The sequence below is a fragment of the Monopterus albus genome, unplaced genomic scaffold (genome assembly GCF_001952655.1).
Source record: "Monopterus albus unplaced genomic scaffold, M_albus_1.0 scaffold40.1, whole genome shotgun sequence".
NCBI classification, from domain to species: domain Eukaryota; kingdom Metazoa; phylum Chordata; class Actinopteri; order Synbranchiformes; family Synbranchidae; genus Monopterus; species Monopterus albus.
The window spans coordinates 4,196,067-4,214,738 of NW_018127920.1; the positions used below are offsets into that span (position 1 = coordinate 4,196,067).

General features: G+C 41.2%; 2 protein-coding genes across 4 annotated transcripts in view; both read right to left on the reverse strand.

Annotated features, from left to right (window-relative positions):
- The window catches only part of ccdc125 (coiled-coil domain containing 125), a 37,117-nt gene extending 36,328 nt beyond the window's left edge, over positions 1-789 (reverse strand). Inside the window, exon 1 of the mRNA XM_020599396.1 lies at positions 550-789. The gene's annotated coding sequence lies outside the window, so the exon portion shown is untranslated. The remainder of the gene's footprint in view (positions 1-549) is intronic.
- A 791-nt stretch (positions 790-1,580) lies between these two features.
- The window catches only part of rad17 (RAD17 checkpoint clamp loader component), a 17,842-nt gene continuing 750 nt past the window's right edge, over positions 1,581-18,672 (reverse strand). For 2 of the 3 annotated variants that reach the window (XM_020599283.1, XM_020599282.1), the window contains exons 3-17: positions 17,784-18,008; positions 14,587-14,661; positions 14,203-14,344; positions 12,130-12,266; positions 7,500-7,552; positions 7,213-7,338; positions 6,727-6,796; positions 6,522-6,633; positions 6,175-6,354; positions 5,438-5,541; positions 5,190-5,336; positions 4,541-4,669; positions 3,450-3,570; positions 3,067-3,124; positions 1,581-1,939 (exon numbers count right to left, since the gene is read on the reverse strand). In XM_020599283.1, coding sequence (XP_020454939.1) covers positions 1,747-1,939; positions 3,067-3,124; positions 3,450-3,570; positions 4,541-4,669; positions 5,190-5,336; positions 5,438-5,541; positions 6,175-6,354; positions 6,522-6,633; positions 6,727-6,796; positions 7,213-7,338; positions 7,500-7,552; positions 12,130-12,266; positions 14,203-14,344; positions 14,587-14,661; positions 17,784-18,008 — 1,872 coding nt within the window. In that variant the 3' untranslated portion in view covers positions 1,581-1,746. The remainder of the gene's footprint in view (positions 1,940-3,066; positions 3,125-3,449; positions 3,571-4,540; positions 4,670-5,189; positions 5,337-5,437; positions 5,542-6,174; positions 6,355-6,521; positions 6,634-6,726; positions 6,797-7,212; positions 7,339-7,499; positions 7,553-12,129; positions 12,267-14,202; positions 14,345-14,586; positions 14,662-17,783; positions 18,009-18,672) is intronic. The other variant, XM_020599285.1, reaches the window with a different exon arrangement.

Genomic DNA, 18,672 nt, shown 5'->3' on the forward strand with positions numbered 1-18,672 from the left:
AACTAGCTGATTTTCAACAACTCTTAACTTGCATTAGGATTAATTAGAATAAAATTATCTATTTTACATGTGATTTTGTCAGTCTCTTATTTTACATACAGTAAATAGTAGTATCGCCCTTTTTGTCCGTATCTATTAGTACTTTATCATTAAATTTTAATAGAACTACTATATGTTTTTTCAGTCATTTCAAAGTAATGAGACCTATGAATCCAAACTGTTTTGCCACATGCTCTGCGCAGTGCACACTCCTTGCTATTGGATATTAATACTAGGCATATTTGATCCTCGCACTGCTCCATTATAACCCTTTAGAGGCCCGATGCGGAATTTGTTCATTCTGTTCGTTAACAGGTGATATGCTGTAAAAACGAAATGAGTTTTTAATGTGTGAAAAGTTTTAGGAGACATAAAGCTTGCCTAAAACGGCGAGCTGCACTGAATAATAAAGTAATAATTTAAACACATTTGCCATGTCCTGTCGAAACGTTAGTGAACTTACACTTAAATGTTAAAGACTTTTTAATTAATTAAGCGAAGTTCTCTTACCTGCAACAAGCAAAAGGCTTTAGGCCTCTTTTCTCCGGTGAGGCTGTCTTCGCAAACAGAAAGTTAACCAGCTAAACGTGAACAGAGCTGGAACGAGCCTGGCATATTACAATCTACTAGTCTATGTCGTTCACCAGTTTCCTACGCTCCTCCATCAGTCAAGCTCACGGCGCTAACACGAAGTGCTTCCGGTATTAACACAAACTTCACTGATCTTGAAAACAAGGCACCACGATGGAAATGACTATAACGAAACAATGTAACGTAAAATAAGCAAGCGGTGTTCTGAATGTTCTTCTCAAACGATGGAAAATGTGAGAACTTCCCAAATGCTACCTATAAAAGAAAACAGTAGGCTATAATGTCACTTTTCTGAGTTAGTCTTTTTACATTATAAACCTTATTTTTTACTGGAGGTACACAGCTCAGTAAAACGTATTTAAGGATGAATCATTTCTTGAATTTAAGTTGAAGTTCCAGTTGCAGACAGTGAGTCACCATCACCAGAGAACATATTTAAAAGAGCTTCATGTGAAACTGTTGAGTAAATATTGGATTAAAGGGTGTGTTAAAGAAGTGTTAAGAAAAAAAAACGAATACTGGAGCAACAAACTCTGTGATCCGGGTTTCACACATTTTATTATTCACATGCTTACTTAGAATTAAAGAAGTTCTCTCTCAATAAGCATTTAAGGTGATTTTTTTATTTATTTTCCACCATGTGAAAGAGTAAACAAGAGGTCAGTTATAGGCTGGGCTTGTTCCCGGACAGTTCTCCCATTACAGGTTACTCCAGGCTCACATGACAACGAGCAAACTACAAGATGCAAAAACAAAAAGATGCAAAGAACTAAAACAAGTAGTAAATACAAACTTTAAACAAATAAATACTAACAATATTTTATTCCTTTCAGGTTATCCAAAACAAGAAGCTTGTGTGAAAAATTATCATATCTTGTACACACAGCACCTCAATGAGGTGAAAATACTGGTAATACCAGAACCTGTGCCATGTGGAGAGTTACAGAGTTACAGACTAAGTTCTGGGATCAAGTGACAAAAGTCAAACACGAATTTAAGACCTCAGATCGTGTGGTGCTAATCTCCATGCTAAACCGTAACTCTATTTTTAAAAAATCCAAACAACAAAAAAAACTTAATAATGAAAACTGTGTCACAGTATAACAAAGGTGTGTGCTAGTCACTGGTATATTCCTCGATGAGCAAGTCCTCTTCCTCCAGAAGGACTTGGCTTGTAGCGGGTCGAGGCTGACTGGATGGCAGACCCTCCTCAACTGCACCCTGCCCTTCCTCTCTCTTCTCCTCTTCCTCCTCACTGTCCATCTCCAGCTGGCCTGGCTCTTTGTCTGTCAGAGCCTCCAGTTTTAATCTGTGCGCATACACATGTATACACACACACACACACACACACACACACACACACACACACATAAAACAATATATTAAAAAATACACTGTTGTGGAAAAAGTGCTGTTTGAATTAATAACAGATGTACATGTTCAACATAATTCTACATCAGTGTAAAATATATCTTAAACCACAGGTTTCTATAGTAACAACTGGTGCAGCTTTGGTTTTAAATGTACAAGCTACAAAATGAAATCAATGGGTTGCTCAACAAAAGAAAAATGACTATGTTTCAAAAGAATCCAAAATTATCAATCCAACAAATAAGACATGTTGATAAAACTATTTATTATTATTTTAATACCAATAGAGAGATATAAGGTACAAACACGAGGACATTCTATTTTATATATCATGTTTTGTGGTTATTATTACTGTATTTTTCCATTTTCTATTATCAGTGCATAGCTCATTCTCATGTGTTGTCTGTTTTTGAATTCATTTTGGTGTCTTTGTTTTTTCTCATCAATTCACTTAGTAGGTGTGTTCGTGAGTGAGTGATGTGCAGGCAAGAGGAGGAGAAGTGCCATCTATTGCAGCACAGAGGCAGCAGAGAAAGCCTCTAGATGGCTCTGGATAAAGAGGGCGGATCCGTAATCGAGTGCTGCTAGGGCACAAGCTGAGGCTTGATCAACCTCAGCTGGGTCGCCTGATGTTTGAAAGACCCGAAACACCCGATGACCTCAGGTAACATCACTGATGATGTGCCCTAACTATGCATCAGAAGATGTGTCATTTCAATATAGTGGCAAGAAAAAGTATGTGAACCTTTTGGTATTTCATGGTTTTCTGCATTAATTTTTCATAAAATGTGATCTGATCTTCATCTAAGTCGAGAGTACTGATGAATATAATGTGCCTAATATAACAACACACAAAAAAAATTCTGATCTTTCATTGTCTCTGTAATGGTGATGTCCCTAGTTTTACTCTGGTGTGGCCCTTTACTCATCTCATGTCTCTCTCTTCATATTTTCCACCATTCCCTTCTGTCGTCAAGACTGTCCAGGATGCTACTGGTAAGACTGTCTGAAAATTCTGGATTGCAGACTCACTGACATTATGGGAAAATAAAATGAGTGCTGTACCTGCCGGGGAACCTCCTCAGTGACATCTGACCCACATCCTGGACAAAGGCTATCTGGGCTGGGAGACACAGTGTAGCATAGAACACTTACATTGATCAGGTACCATAAACTTTATCAAATGAATTTACAAAGCTCTGCTGATCATGATGTGATGCCAGATTATCTCAGAAAAAAAAAATCAAAACACACTGTCAAAAATCACATCTTTCAGCAACAATCTGTTTACAGGGAGCATTTTACAATATTGGCACCATGACAGAGCAAAATATCAAAATCAGTGTGAGGGAATAGGAAGTTTCACCTAAAAATGCATTACAACAATTATCTGTAAGCATTTAAAGTTAGCAAGGCCACGTATACTGTATTGTGTTTGTGAGTATTACCTTGGTTCCTCATAGGGTTGGTGAGTTTGGCCAGGTATGGCAGAAGTTCAGTCTGCAGACTCACTGGTGTCAGACAGAAGCTCCTGAACAAAGACTGGGCTGCCAGGCAGTTTTCCCGGTACTGACAGGAACAGAATCAGTCTCAGTACAGTCGTAGCTATTGGATCTAAATTCTGCCTCTAGAGGCCGCATCAGAAGCGGCTGGACAACATATGTCCACTTGTTCTTGGTTAATCCATTCTTTATCACCCTTTGTCAGCTCAGAAATATTTTATATATTCAAGGATGTTGCTAGGGGGATTTTATTATCCTATTAAGGATTGACATCTTTGATGTTTTTGCTTGATCCACCTATAGTCCATTACAATAAAACCACCGACAACTGTCACAGACAGTGCTTCACAGTTTGTGCCTTTGGCACTGGTCTTTCAGACAACCTATACTTATTCTTTTGTAGAATGATTACAGGTAAATTCTGATCTTCCACTTCAACAATATGCAGGTTTTATTTGGTGTTTTTTGGATTTTGGCTGTGCATGTGTGTGATAACGAGTCCGGTTCTATCACACTTAATAACACTGGCTTATTAGAGTTATACTGATCTCATTAAGTTGATCAGTAAATGTCAGGAGAGATGTGTCCATCCATCCATTATAGTGCTTTATTATCTACCGCAGGACTATGAGTACGGTTCTATCACACTTAATAACACTGGCTTATTAGAGTTATACTGATCTCATTAAGTTGATCAGTAAATGTCAGGAGAGATGTGTCCATCCATCCATTATAGTGCTTTATTATCTACCGCAGGACTGACACCGAGAGACAAACAACCACTCACAACTACTGGCAATTTAAAGCTATCAGTCAGCCTAAGCTGCATGTCTTTGGACTGTGGGAACAAAGTACCTGGAGGAAACCGACACAGGCACAGGGAGAACATACAAACTCCACAGGCTCCAGCCAGGCGCAAGGTTCAAACTTCTTGCTGTTAGGTGACAGTGCTAATCACTATATCCCTGTGCCACTGCCTCTCAATCCTTAAACCTCAGCTAAGCTAATGACAGAGCAACATCCTCAGTGTGTCTTACCTTCTTGCTGACTAGTATCCAGCTGGGTTTGTGCAGAGGTCTGAAGCCAACGGAAACTTGTTGGGAGTTGGAATGAAGGAGACCTCTGGTGGCCACTGAAGACCCATAATCCTCCATGGTGCTTCGACTCTGAAAACAGCACAGTACAGTCCTTTATGTAGACAACACAGTTCACAGGAAGTCCACCACTGACCATACTGTTAAGGGTACACAGGCACTGTAAACAAATAAATGCTTATTACTTATATTTCTCTGCTGTAGTACCACCTGCTACACAGGGGAAAGGACTGGTATTGGTAGAACTTTCTAGAGTTGTAAAATACTGTCTCTTTATGAAAACCCACATTAAAGCCTTAAACTACCTGACATGTTTATTTACAGTAAAGCTGGCTTCCTGGGTGTCATCTGTACCTTTTTAACATAAGACTATTTTCAGTGTGAATGCCTGCTAATACTGTTAGCAGGCAAACTTCCCCCTTCTATTTTGCAGAGGCCACAAATATTTGTAGGTCTGGGCAACAAACTGGTGGTATGCTTTATTTTTGTTTTAGCAACTCCTTCCATACAGTGTAGGAAAATAACAGAAACACTTCAGATTCTACCAATCAAAGCATTCTATTTAGCTTTAAACGTCTAGAGAAAGACTGACCGTCCAATCAGCAGTGAGGAGATCAGCATCAGACAGGTACTCGCTGGCTTGGTCGACATCCTCCATCTCAGAGAAGAAGTCCAGGTAGTTTTGGTGGAGGTAGAGGTTGAAGAATTCTCCAGACATGTGTGAACATTCAACAACCAACTGAAGAAAGAGACACAGACAGTTGAGTTCTGAGTCTAAAACATTAAAGAGATCTCAAGATGTTTCAGCTAGGACAGGGATGTTAGATCTTTATGAGTTACCTCAGGGTCCACTAATAAGCCTTCTCTGTGATGATGAGACAGGTGAGATGGCAGACCAGATCCAGGGCCACCTCCAGCTGCTTCAGTGCCTTCATGATCCCCCCCTGTTGATGACGACCAAGCATACAAACTATTTTGCCTCAGTGACTGAAGTACTGTCATATTTGATCGGCCAGAACCACAGTGCAGCAGTCAGTGCTCAGGTGCTTGCTACTGCAAAGGACTTTTAGTAAGAAAATTAGCATGATGTACAGACAGAAACTGACTATGTGGTTTTTCACACACTGGAAACTGTGCTTCTTCAGTAGCAGATTCCTTTTATTGATTATAGTGGATGATCTAAGATTTATAAATAAGCTCTGGTCACTGTGGTTTTCCATAAACATTACTTAACCAAAACAGCATTTGGGGGGGGCTGTTTTTAGCAGCGGATTAATCCACACTTAGTGCTGTAGCATTTTGGCATCAGTGTATGTGGAACTGAGTTAAAATCAACTACAGTGCATGTGTTCACGGTCATAAAAGAACATGGCACCCATTGCAACAGTGTGACTAGCTGATGTGTTTGTAATAGTTTGTGGACAATTATCGAGTTCTATCACACAAATAAATAAGATATATCAGGCTTTGACACACACAAACATGTTAGTAGGAAACTTTCAGCGTTGGTTTGGGTCTCTGTAGAAACCCTTATAGGAACAAAACTGACTGAAACTTGTCTAGAAACTGGGTCTTACGTTTACAGTGCAGGATCTTTCCCAGTGCTCGGAACAGGAACAAAGAAGCATCTTTCCCTCCAATAGCCTGCTCCTTTGTCTGTTTGGACTTCCGCTGGTTTGTTCTGGAAACAGCTTTGCCCAGTGAAGCAACCGGTCTGTCCTCCTTCATATTCCACAGCCCCTTTTCTAGTGACATATCTGGAAAGTGACAATGAAGAAGTAGAAGCTCTGAAGTCAGTTGGTGACATAAGGAAACAACATTTGATGTGAATACCATTAAAATCAACAGGGATTCACAGCAAATTTGATGGTGTGCATGTGGACATTCTGATCTGTGGTGGTGAGGTGTGTGAATTACTTCTCACCTGGGACCGAGGAAAACTGGAGGCTGTTGATGGCACTGCGAATGTCTCCTGAGCTTCCTGAACACAGCGACTCCAACACTGCCTGATCTGGGACACGCATCCTCCCGCAGCTCTGCTTAGATTTATCATAAAATATATTAGGGAAAAAAAAAACATGAAAAAAATTGTACCAAAATGTGCAATCAACTGCAAGGTTTCCTCTCACTTTTCCTGCCTCCAGGCTTGAAATGCGGGTCAGGATCTTCACCATTGCGGTTGGAGCCACTGGATTAAAACTGGTAAAAGAAAATACACAAAACAATGTTCAGGGGAACCCAGTGGTGGCCTGGAAAGAATCTTTAAGAAGATCTACAGAGGTTGGTGGGATGAATGGTTTTATTCAATATTCTGTTAATCCACATTTGATTACCAGACATTCTCAAATAAAGTCTAAGACAAATTATATCAACAGAAATAAATAAACACACCAAGAGGTGATGGAGTTACCTGTACTATAAGGGCTCACATTGTGAAGGGGAAATCTAGATATTTTCTTTGTACATTTGACCATGAATGTACAAATCTTACATACAGTATGTTCTCAGTCCAGCCGGATTTGAACTGTATCTAATAGCAGTATTTGAGGTCTAATGTGGCTATTCATAAAGATCTAACATCCCTGTCACAGCCAACAGTGTGCAGCATTTGAAACCTGATGCTGCTGATGTCCAGCTCCTCCTGGATCTCTCTGGGAAAAAGAAGGCGTGAGCTGCTGTCTCCACTCGCACAGTCTGACACTATGAACACCAGAGGACATCGACTGGTCTTCACAAAGCGCCTGGAAGGAAAGATAGGACACAATCTCAATACAGGTCACAATGCTTTTAAAGTACAAGTTCAGAGCTGTGTCTCATGTCCACCACACTCATCACAGTAACTTCTGGTTTCCTGTGTGAAAGTGGTAAAGAAAATGTAGAATGAAATTCAATCTGCTCTCACCTCAGGTTTTCATGCAGGCTGCCAGGCTGCCTGTAGAATTGGTTTGGGAACTCCTGAGAAAGTGTGGATCAAGCATAAACTCAAATGGGTAACCAAAGCCATCTAAAAAAAAGCTGCTTCAGACTAATGCATCAATTTTGCAATATCATGAAAAGCAAAGGAGCAAGTTAACACACAGCAATTAAGTAAAACAGCATGCATGTAGATGCAGTCAGACAGGAGCCTGTCCTTTTCATTACCGCAATAATGAAAATGTTCCCATGCTGTATAGGTTCAGCATAAATAAAGAGAAGCATGTCAGTGATTTCAGTCTTTAAAGAAGTAGAGGAGACAATTTCCAAGATTCTTTTGATAACATTTACTGGCATCCATCTTTTTTATGACACAATAAACCATTCATTATATTTTGGGCAAAATCCTGGTGAAAGTGCTTATCCTCATTATTATACACACATGATACACATCTCCTAATTTCTACATCAAACTAAGATGATTCTGAAAATTTATTTTAAACATTGGAAGAATTTATAAACCAAGTAATATGAATCTCTTACTGAACCTTTTTAATCACAGTTGCATATTTGATCATTTCTTCTAACAGGCTGTCATTTGTAGCATAGACCTTTAAAGCAGCTAAAACTACAGCCAACTGTTCCACCTAATAGTTTTAAGGGATGTCATAAACACCCAGTGTCCAGTCTAACTCAGAAAGGCACAACTTAAATGTTGGAGAAATGTCAGCTGGGCTACACAGCTGCTGATGAAAAAGACTTTCACAAAATGTGGCTTCAAGAGGAACACAAGCGATTTGTTCATCAGCTAAACCATAACTAGGTCACATACCAGTGATAACACTGCATGGTTAAGACAACAGTATAACTAAAGAACACTACACTTAACCGAAAACAAGAAAGACAAAGCTGGCATGTGTATAACCAAAGTAAGAGTGCAACAGTGAGACCTGTCTCCTTTCCTGTACTAACATACAGAACACATTTCTTAAAGTGAGGTTTTTTTATAATACAATGACTTATGATAGCTGACCTATTATTTTCTCTGTAGCATACTACAGATGTTTAGTTACTATGTAGTTTTCTTTGTTGTTCCAAGTGGTAGGAAAGTGTTCACTGGTAGTGCCTATATGGCTCATTAATAATTATTTGTTAAGAAGGTTACAGGTTCGAGCCCCGGCTGACCAAGAGCCTTTCTGTGCAGAGTTCGCATGTTCTCCCTGTGCCTGCTTGGGTTCTCTCCGGGTACTCCGGCTTCCTCTCAAAGTCCACAGACATGCAGTTTAGGTTGATTGGTGACTCTAAATTTCCCGTAGGAGTGAGTGTGAGTGTGTGTGGTTGTCTGTCTGGAAGTGTCAGCCTTGAGATAGACAGGCAACCTGTCCAGGGTGGACCCCGCCTCTCGCCCAGTGTAAGCTGGGATTGGCGCCAGCCCCCCCATGAGCATGTTCAGGGTAAGCGGTATAGATAATGGATGGACGTTTGTTTGTACTATATACAGTATAATTCTCTGGAGGTACAGTTTTGTTTTTGGTAATTAGACCTATTGGACAGAATGCTATAAGGAGCCCCTATGAGGTTTTCAGAGGCTCAGATCTGAGGACTTGACCTGATTATAGGTAACCACATGGTACACCTGTTGGTAAAAAGCATAAACATAAACTTTATTGCCAAGTATTATCAAAAATACAAGGAATTTGACTCCAAGACCAATGGGCCCCGATGTGCACAGCAATAAAAACAAAATAAATACACAATATATACAAGTTAAAGAGGACAACTTAAAAGAGCAAATGTAGACTAGTTGTTCAAGAGTCTAACAGTCTGGGGGAAGAAACTGTCTCTGTATCTGGTTGTCTTGGCATACAGTGACCTGTAGCAACATCCAGAGGGGAGGAATTCAAAGAGTTTGTGTCCAGGATGTAAGTGGTCCACAGAATTCCTCTCTGCCCTCCTTTTGACCTGTGAGGTGTACAGGTCCTCCATGGAGGGCAGGCTGGCACAGATGATTTTCTCTGCAGCTCTGACTGTCCACTGGATTCTGTTCCTGTCCTGTTTAGTTGCCAAGCCAAACCAGACAGTGATGGTAGTAGAGAGAACTGACTTGATGATTCCCCTATAAAACTGAATTAGCAGCTCCTGAGGCAGGTCTAACTTCCTGAGCTGACACAGGAAGTACATCCTCCACTGTGCCTTTTTAATGATGGCATTGATGTTGGTTGTCAACTTCAAGTCCCGAGAGACTGTGGAGTCCAAGAACTTGTAGGACTCCATGACTGAAACAGTGCTGCTGAGTATAGTGAGCGGAGATAGGGTGGGGGAGCTCCTCATAAAACCCACTATCATCTCCACTGTCTTCCATGTGTTCAGCTCCAGGTTGGTACAACCACATCACAGGCCCAGCTGTTCAACCTCCCATCTGTAGGCTGACTCATCACAGTCTTGAATGAGGCCAATGACCATTGTGTTGTCTGCAAACTTCAGTATTTTTACAGAAGGGTCTCCTGAGGTGCAGTCATTAGTATAGAGGGAGAACAACAGTAGGGAGAGCACACATCCCTGGGGAGCACCTGTTCTGATAGACTGGGTGCTGGGTGTGGTTTTCCCAGCCTCACCTGCTGCTTCCTGTCCATCAGAAAGCTGATGATCCACTGACAGGTGGGGGCAGGCACAGTGAGCTGGGTAAGTTTGGAGTAGAGGATGTCTGGGATGATGGTGTTAAATGCTGAACTTAAGTCCACAAATAGGATCCGTGCATAGGTCCCTGGTGAGTCAAGGTGTTGCAGGGTGTAATTCAGTGCCATGTTGACTCCATCATACACTGACCTATTTGTTTGGTAAGCAAACTGCAGGGAATCCAGCTGGGGGTCTGTGATTGCCTTCAGGTGGGCCAATACCAGTCTCTCAAAACACTTAAGGACTACAGATGTCAGGGTGACAGGTCTGTAGCCCTTCAGTTCCCTGATGGAGGGTTTCTTGGGAACTGGGATGATGGTGGAGCGTTTAAAACAGGAGGGAACTACACAAAGTTTCAGTGATCTATTAAAGATCTGCATGAAGATGGGAGCCAACTGGTTGGCACAGACTTTACTGATCTTTTACTTTCTAGAAAGGCAACACACATCTCTTTCACGGATCCTCAGAGGAGGTGGGCTGATGGGGGGAGAGGTAGTCCTGGAGGAAGCAACTACTGGTTGCGGGTCCAAGATGAGGTTAGGGAGGGGTGTAGAGTTCTACCTCTCAAAACAATAGTCAATTGATAGCTCTCCACAGGGGTGGGGTCTCCTGTACCCGGTGATGTTCCATAGACTCCTCCACACTGATGACGGCTCATTGGCCCAAAACTGATTTTTCAGACTTTCCGAGTAGTTCCTCTTTGCTACTCTGATCTCCTTTGTCAGTGTGTTTCTAGCCTGGTTATACAGAGTCCTATCACCACTTCTGTAGGCCTCCTCTTTGGCATGACAAAGCTGTTTGAGCTTTACTGTGAACCAAGGCTTACTGTTGTTGTATGTGTGGACAGTCTTAATGGGCACACACATGTCCTCACAGAAACTGATATACGATGTCACTGTGTCAGTATACTGATCCAGATCTATAGCTACAGCCTCAAAAAAAACACCCCAGTCTGTGCAGTCAAAGCAGGCTGATGGGGAGAGAGGTAGTAGCTTTGACTTTGCCTCTTCAGTCCATATTTTCACCTTTTTGACCACAGGCTTTGCAGCTTTAAGTTTCTGCCTATAAGTAGGAATGAGGTGGATCATCCAATGGTCTGAAAGCCCAAGGGCTGCACAGGGAACAGAGCGATAGGCATCCTTAATTACTGTATAGCAATGGTCCAGTGTGTTTTTGTCCCTGGTGGGACAACTGAAATGTTGTCTGCATTTGGGCAATTTGTGAGTAAGGTTTGCACTGTTAAAATCACCAAAAATAATAAGCAGGGAGTCTGGGTGTTTCTCTTCAATCTTTATTATCCAGTTGGCTACGAGCTGCAACGCATTTCTGATGCAGACCTGTGGCGAAATACTATAAGTACCAACCAGGATAAATGAGGAAAATTCTCTAGGAGAATAAAAAGGTTTACAGTTAATGGATAGTGTCTCTAAGTCTGAGTTACAAGTTCTCTTCAGCACTGTAATGTCCCTACACTAACCTCTGTTAATGTAAAAACAGATGCTTCCTCCTCTCTTTTTTCCCCAGATAGTTTCCAGTTTCCACCATTGATGAAAACCAGGGAAAAATATCCAGACTGAGCTGTCAAAAGCTCATCCCTAGTAAAAGTAATCCAGGCAGGGTTGCAGTGACCAAAACCAACAAGAACAATAACAACAACAACAACAAAAACACATGGGAGCACACGTCTGAGGCAGCCCTGGTTGGCACCATAAAGCAATGATGACTTGACCATTGAGGCAGCCCTGGTTGGCACCATAAAGCAATGATGACTTGACCATCCTGTGCTCAGTGCTCATACAATATGAGACAGTTTGAAAACCAAAAAAAAAGGAAAAATTTCATTGATCTGAATCTCCTATAGCCTTTCAGCTGCGAAATGAATAGGAATGAAACACTGGGGTAAACAGAGTGACATGAGCTTCAGTTGAAAGTGTAGTACATACCTCTACCAGTATGAGCTTCCTGTGTGTAGTTCCTCCATCACCAGCCATGTTCAGGCAGTTGTATTTGTTGGCTCTGAGAAGGAACTCCTGGAACTGGGCTAGCTGGGAGCTGTAAGAAAAGCCGTTCATCCTGAATTCTGACAAATGACAGAAAATTGGAAACATCAGACAAACAGGTTGGATAAGCCTACACACATGATGGTGTGGATAGGTATAGGTACAGTGCCTTGCGAAAGTATTCGGCCCCCTTGAACTTTGCAACCTTTTGCCACATTTCAGGCTTCAAACATAAAGATATAAAACTGTAATTTTTTGTGAAGAATCAACAACAAGTGGGACACAATCATGAAGTGGAACGAAATTTATTGGATATTTCAAACGTTTTTAACAAATAAAAAACTGAAACATTGGGCGTGCAAAATTATTCAGCCCCCTTAAGTTAATACTTTGTAGCGCCACCTTTTGCTGCGATTACAGCTGTAAGTCGCTTGGGGTATGTCTCTATCAGTTTTGCACATCAAGAGACTGAAATTTTTGCCCATTCCTCCTTGCAAAACAGCTCAAGCTCAGTGAGGTTGGATGGAGAGCATTTGTGAACAGCAGTTGTCAGTTCTTTCCACAGATTCTCGATTGGATTCAGGTCTGGACTTTGACTTGGCCATTCTAACACCTGGATATGTTTAGTTGTGAACCATTCCATTGTAGATTTTGCTTTATGTTTTGGATCAGTGTCTTGTTGGAAGACAAATCTCCGTCCCAGTCTCAGGTCTTTTGCAGACTCCATCAGGTTTCCTTCCAGAATGGTCCTATATTTGGCTCCATCCATCTTCCCATCAATTTTAACCATCTTCCCGGTCCCTGCTGAAGAAAAGCAGGCCCAAACCATGATGCTGCCACCACCATGTTTGACAGTGGGGATGGTGTGTTCAGGGCGATGAGCTGTGTTGCTTTTACGCCAAACATAACGTTTTGCATTGTTGCCAAAAAGTTCGATTTTGGTTTCATCTGACCAGAGCACCTTCTTCCACATGTTTGGTGTGTCTCCCAGGTGGCTTGTGGCAAACTTTAAACGACACTTTTTATGGATATCTTTAAGAAATGGCTTTCTTCTTGCCACTCTTCCATAAAGGCCAGATTTGTGCAGTATACGACTGATTGTTGTCCTATGGACAGAGTCTCCCACCTCAGCTGTAGATCTCTGCAGTTCATCCAGAGTGATCATGGGCCTCTTGGCTGCATCTCTGATCAGTCTTCTCCTTGTATGAGCTGAAAGTTTAGAGGGACGGCCAGGTCTTGGTAGATTTGCAGTGGTCTGATACTCCTTCCATTTCAATATTATCGCTTGCACAGTGCTCCTTGGGATGTTTAAAGCTTGGGAAATCTTTTTGTATCCAAATCCGGCTTTAAACTTCTCCACAACAGTATCTCGGACCTGCCTGGTGTGTTCCTTGTTCTTCATGATGCTCTCTGCGCTTTAAACGGACCTCTGAGACTATCACAGTGCAGGTGCATTTATATGGAGACTTGATTACACACAGGTGGATTCTATTTATCATCCTTTGTCATTTAGGTCAACATTGGATCATTCAGAGATCCTCACTGAACTTCTGGAGTGAGTTTGCTGCACTGAAAGTAAAGGGGCTGAATAATTTTGCACGCCCAATTTTTCAGTTTTTTATTTGTTAAAAAAGTTTGAAATATCCAATAAATTTCGTTCCACTTCATGATTGTGTCCCACTTGTTGTTGATTCTTCACAAAAAAATTACAGTTTTATATCTTTATGTTTGAAGCCTGAAATGTGGCAAAAGGTTGCAAAGTTCAAGGGGGCCGAATACTTTCGCAAGGCACTGTACATGGCATTATTTATCACATTGAACCTGCTAGCTTGCATTCACCGCCATTTACAAATACTGTGTGGACACAGCCTCAAAAAAGTGTTCACTTTGAGGTTATTTTTCAATCAAAGGCCATTTTTGTTTATATTAATGATAACTTAATCCTAATTCTTAGTTTTACAGTGACACTGACGGGTTCATCTCTGCCCTCTGGCAGATAGTAAGAATTCTCCTCACCCTGCTGACTGCTGCTGCTGTATGGCTCCAGATTTGTGGGGTTAGTCCACTCTTGAATTCTGAGGCCCAGCTCCCGAGATAAAACCTGGACTGTAGCAGTCTTTCCACAGCCTGATGGTCCTGTCAGCAGCAAGATACCACCCTGTAGATTACAACAGGTTCATTAAACCTGAACCTAGAGTATCACTTATGACCTCCACAGACAACATTTTTAGATCATCCCAGCTCAGACTACAAAAGTAACTCTTGATATGTCATGGCCAAAGCACCACTTTCCATTAATTAGGCAAAATTATTCACAGTCAATAATATAAGACTAGTCTGGGGCCAAGGTTTAGTTCCTTAATTGCTAATTATAAGAATGAAAAATAAAATCTCAGTTACCTTTGGTGAGTTTGCGTGAGCTCTTATCCAGTTCTCTACTTCTTCTATCTTCTTCTTGTGAACGGCTAGCTCAACCTACACAAACACACATTGTAACCATTACTAAAGTCTAAAAGGTTCAGACTTGAACCTTTATCAGAGTTAACAACACTTCACTCTCCAGGGACTCAAAGACAATAAAACAGAACCCCTGATCACTGCTGCTGGGGGGGAATTAATGAATATCAACTATGATGACTAACATCACACCTGATGAAGACACTGGTGAGGCTGGTGCTGGTTCATCTCTGCCCTCTGGTGAGCTTATCTATGGACCAACTTCAGTTTGCCGACCAGCCTGGCATCATGGTGGATGATGCCACCATCTACAGTGGATCCAGAAAGTATTCACAGCGTTTAACTTTTTCCACATTTTGTTATGTTACAGCCTTATTCCAAAATAGATAAAATTCATTAGTGTTCTCAAAATTCTACAAACAATACCCCATAATGACAAGGTGAAAAAAGTTTGTTTGAAATCTTTGCAAATGTATTAAAAATAAAAAATGAAAAAGTCACATGTACGTAAGTATTCACAGCCTTTGCCATGACACTCCAAATTGAGCTCTGGTGCATCCTGTTCCCACTGATCATCCTTGAGATGTTTCTACAACTTGATTGGAGTCCACCTGTGGGAAATTCAGTTGATTGGACATGATTTGGAAAGGCATACACCTGTCTATATAAGGTCCCACAGTTAACAGTGCATGTCAGAGCACAAACCAAGCCATGAAGTCCAAGGAATTATCTGTAGATCTCCGAGCCAGGATTGTATCAAGGCACAGATCTGGGGAAGGGTACAGAAACATTTCTGCAGCATTGAAGGTCCCAATGAGCACAGTGGCCTCCATCATTCGTAAATGGAAGATGTCTGGAACCACCAGGACTCCTCCTAGAGCGGGCCGCTCGGCCAAACTGAGCGGTCGAGAGAGAAGGGCCTCAGTCAGGGAGGTGACCAAGAACCCGATGGTCACTCTGAAAGAGCTCCACATGGAGCTTGAAAGGTACTGTAAAGAAGAATGAGAGAAACTGCCCATAAATAGGTGTGACAGGCTTGTAGCACCATACTCAAAAAGACTTGAGGCTGTAATTGGTGCTAAAGGTGCTTCAACAAGTATTGAGCAAGGGCTGTGAATACTTATGTACATGTTATTTTTTTTCTTCCGTTTTTTAATTTTTAATACACTTGCAAAAGATTTCAAACAACCTTTTTCACATTGTTGTTATGGGGTATTGTTTGTAGAATTTTGAGGACAATAATGAATTTAATCCATTTTGGAATAAGGCTGTAACATAATAAAACATGGAAAAAGTTAAGCTCTGTGAATACTTTCTGGATGCACTGTACCTCTTACAGGCTGCAACAATGAGCATTGCTCCCACTAGAATGCAACTTAATGTTGTGTGAATAAGGTTTAGCAGCTGTGATTTCAAACTATGTTGAACTATAAAGCAACAAAGCGGATAGAGAGAACAGTTAAGGTTCCACTCCAGAAACATTTTAATATAATTTTTTTGCATATAAAAATACTCTGTTACTGTATAAACAATATATAGTCTAACATAGCTTTTCCTCAAAGAAAAAAAGTGAACCTCTGTAATAGGCCTCAACATTTGCCCCTTATTGTGCATTCCAGGATCTATGAATATTTAAATGTTATGCAAATATTGGCAGCCCCCCACCCACACACACACACACACACCTGCTGCTTCCCCCACATAGACCAGTGAATTCACTGTATCAGGATAAGATGCAGGAGTGAAAACTGAAAAGATGTAGCAGTTTATATGCGAGACATTCACCCATTACGTAGCTTTACTGTATGAAATGTACAGTCATGGCCAAAATTATTGGCACCCTTGCATTTCTGTCAGATAAGGCACCACTTCTCACAGAAAATTGTTGCAATCACATTCTTTGGTATTCTCATGTTAATTTCTTTTGTTTGCATTGGAACAACACAAAAAGCAGAGGAAAAAAAAGCTAAATCTGATCCATTCCACACAGAACTCCAAAAATGGACTGGACAGAACTACTGGCACCCTCAAATTAATACTTGGTAGCACACCCTCAGGACAAAATAAATCAATAAAATCAGTCACTTCCTGTAACCAGACACATTTTTTTCACCTCTCTACTGGAATTCTGGACCACTCTTCTTTTGCCAGCTGCTCCAGGTCTCTCAGATTTGAAGGCTTCCTTCTCCCAGCTGCTGTTCTGAGATCTCTCTACAGGTGATCTATAGGATTTAGATCTGGACTCATTGCTGGTCACTTCAGAACTCTCCACCTCATTGTCTGAAACCTTTTTGAAGTTTGGGTCATTGTCCTGCTGTGTAAGACCCAGGACCTCTGACGGAGACCCACCTTTCTGACACTGGCCTCTACATTATGCCCCAGAACTCACTGGTAGTCTTCAGATTTCATAATGCCAAACACACAGTCAAGACATCCAGAGCCTGAAGCAGCAAAGCAGCCCCAAAACATCAGTGAACCTCCACCGTGTTTGACTGTAGGGACCCTGTTCTTTTCTTTGAAGGCCTCATTTCATTTTCTGAAAACAGTAGAATGATGTGCTCGACCAAAAAGCTCTGTTTTAGTCTCATCTGTCCACAGGACATTCTCCCAGAAGGGCTGTATCTTCCTCAGGTTAATTTAGGCAAAGTTTTGAGTGCAGTGGGTCTTTAAAATAGGATTATGTAAAAATAACTGCAGACCAACTTACTAATGAAAGTTACTAATTATGCCTCCATGCCGGTGATAGCCATGGCTGGGGGCTTTATGTTTTTGAGTTGTCCAAACCATTGTCATGAATACAATATCTCAGAAACGCCTTGCGGGTATTGTGAAAGAAAACTCATTTATGTATTTATCATTCACTTATATATTAATCATAATTCTTGATCATTTGTGTTTATGTAAAGACAGAAGCTCTCTCTCCCGTTTTTCTTCTCAGTAAAGCCTTAACTAATGTCTCATAATGTATTTTACCCCCTGTGGTCTAATCTGACACCCTGACTGACTTGATATGATGACAGAGCACTTCAGACACATCACATATGACCAAAGTCTGCAAGTACAATAACTGGTTTCAGACCAGCAACTGACTGAATTCAAATGTATTCATGGATACTGGAACAAACTGTGACAACGCTGACCTGTGAACGTGGCAAGTATCTGTCTACCCAGGGCTCATCCTGGTCCCTCTGGGCTGATTCTTTCAACACATGAGGGTCTGAGCTTCTGACTTTTCCTTTCCTCTTCCTTGGCCTCTTGGGCTCAGCCTGAGAGCACAAAACCTGACTGTCTGTTCTCCTTCCAGGCCGTGAAAAGCTGTCCGTTGGCAAATCAGTGAAAGATTGATGCACCCAGCGGCTTACCTGCTATAAACACAGTAAAACGTAAATTTATTAAAGGTTCACAAAGGAACAGTTGAAGGAGATTAAAGCTGTATTAAAAATTACCAGACCCCTTTATGTACTCAGAGAAAAGTGAACTGAGGTGGGCAGAAAATATATATTTACCAATGTTTGCATTTGAAGGATCAGTGACATTTAACTTGCATTTTTGTCAGGCTATATTTCACCAGATTTTATCAGAACCTTTTATTTTAAGTGCTTGTTGTCATCACCAACCTCTGGTGGGTCTGGGATGCACAGAAAAGCCAACAACTTTATGGCAGTTGATAGCATTTCAAGCCAGTCACCCAGCCATTCCAGCCTCATCTGAACCTTGAATATTCAGCTGAGAGCTATGGAAATCTGACAGTCTGCTTGCATAAAAAGCAAAACCCCAGAATGTAAAACTTATATTCCAAGACAATACAATGTTTTGAGGACATTTTACTATTTCTCTAATTTTCCATGCCTTTTTCAAGAGTGGAAAACTAGTCTTAAATTCCAGGACCACTGGATGATTTATTGCAGGACTGTGGCATTAGTTTCAGCAATGTGGTCCTCATAAACTGACAACATAGTGTGTGAGTGTGTGTGTGTGTGTGTGTGTGTGTGTGTGTGTGTGTGTGTGTGTGTGTGTGGGGGTGTGTGT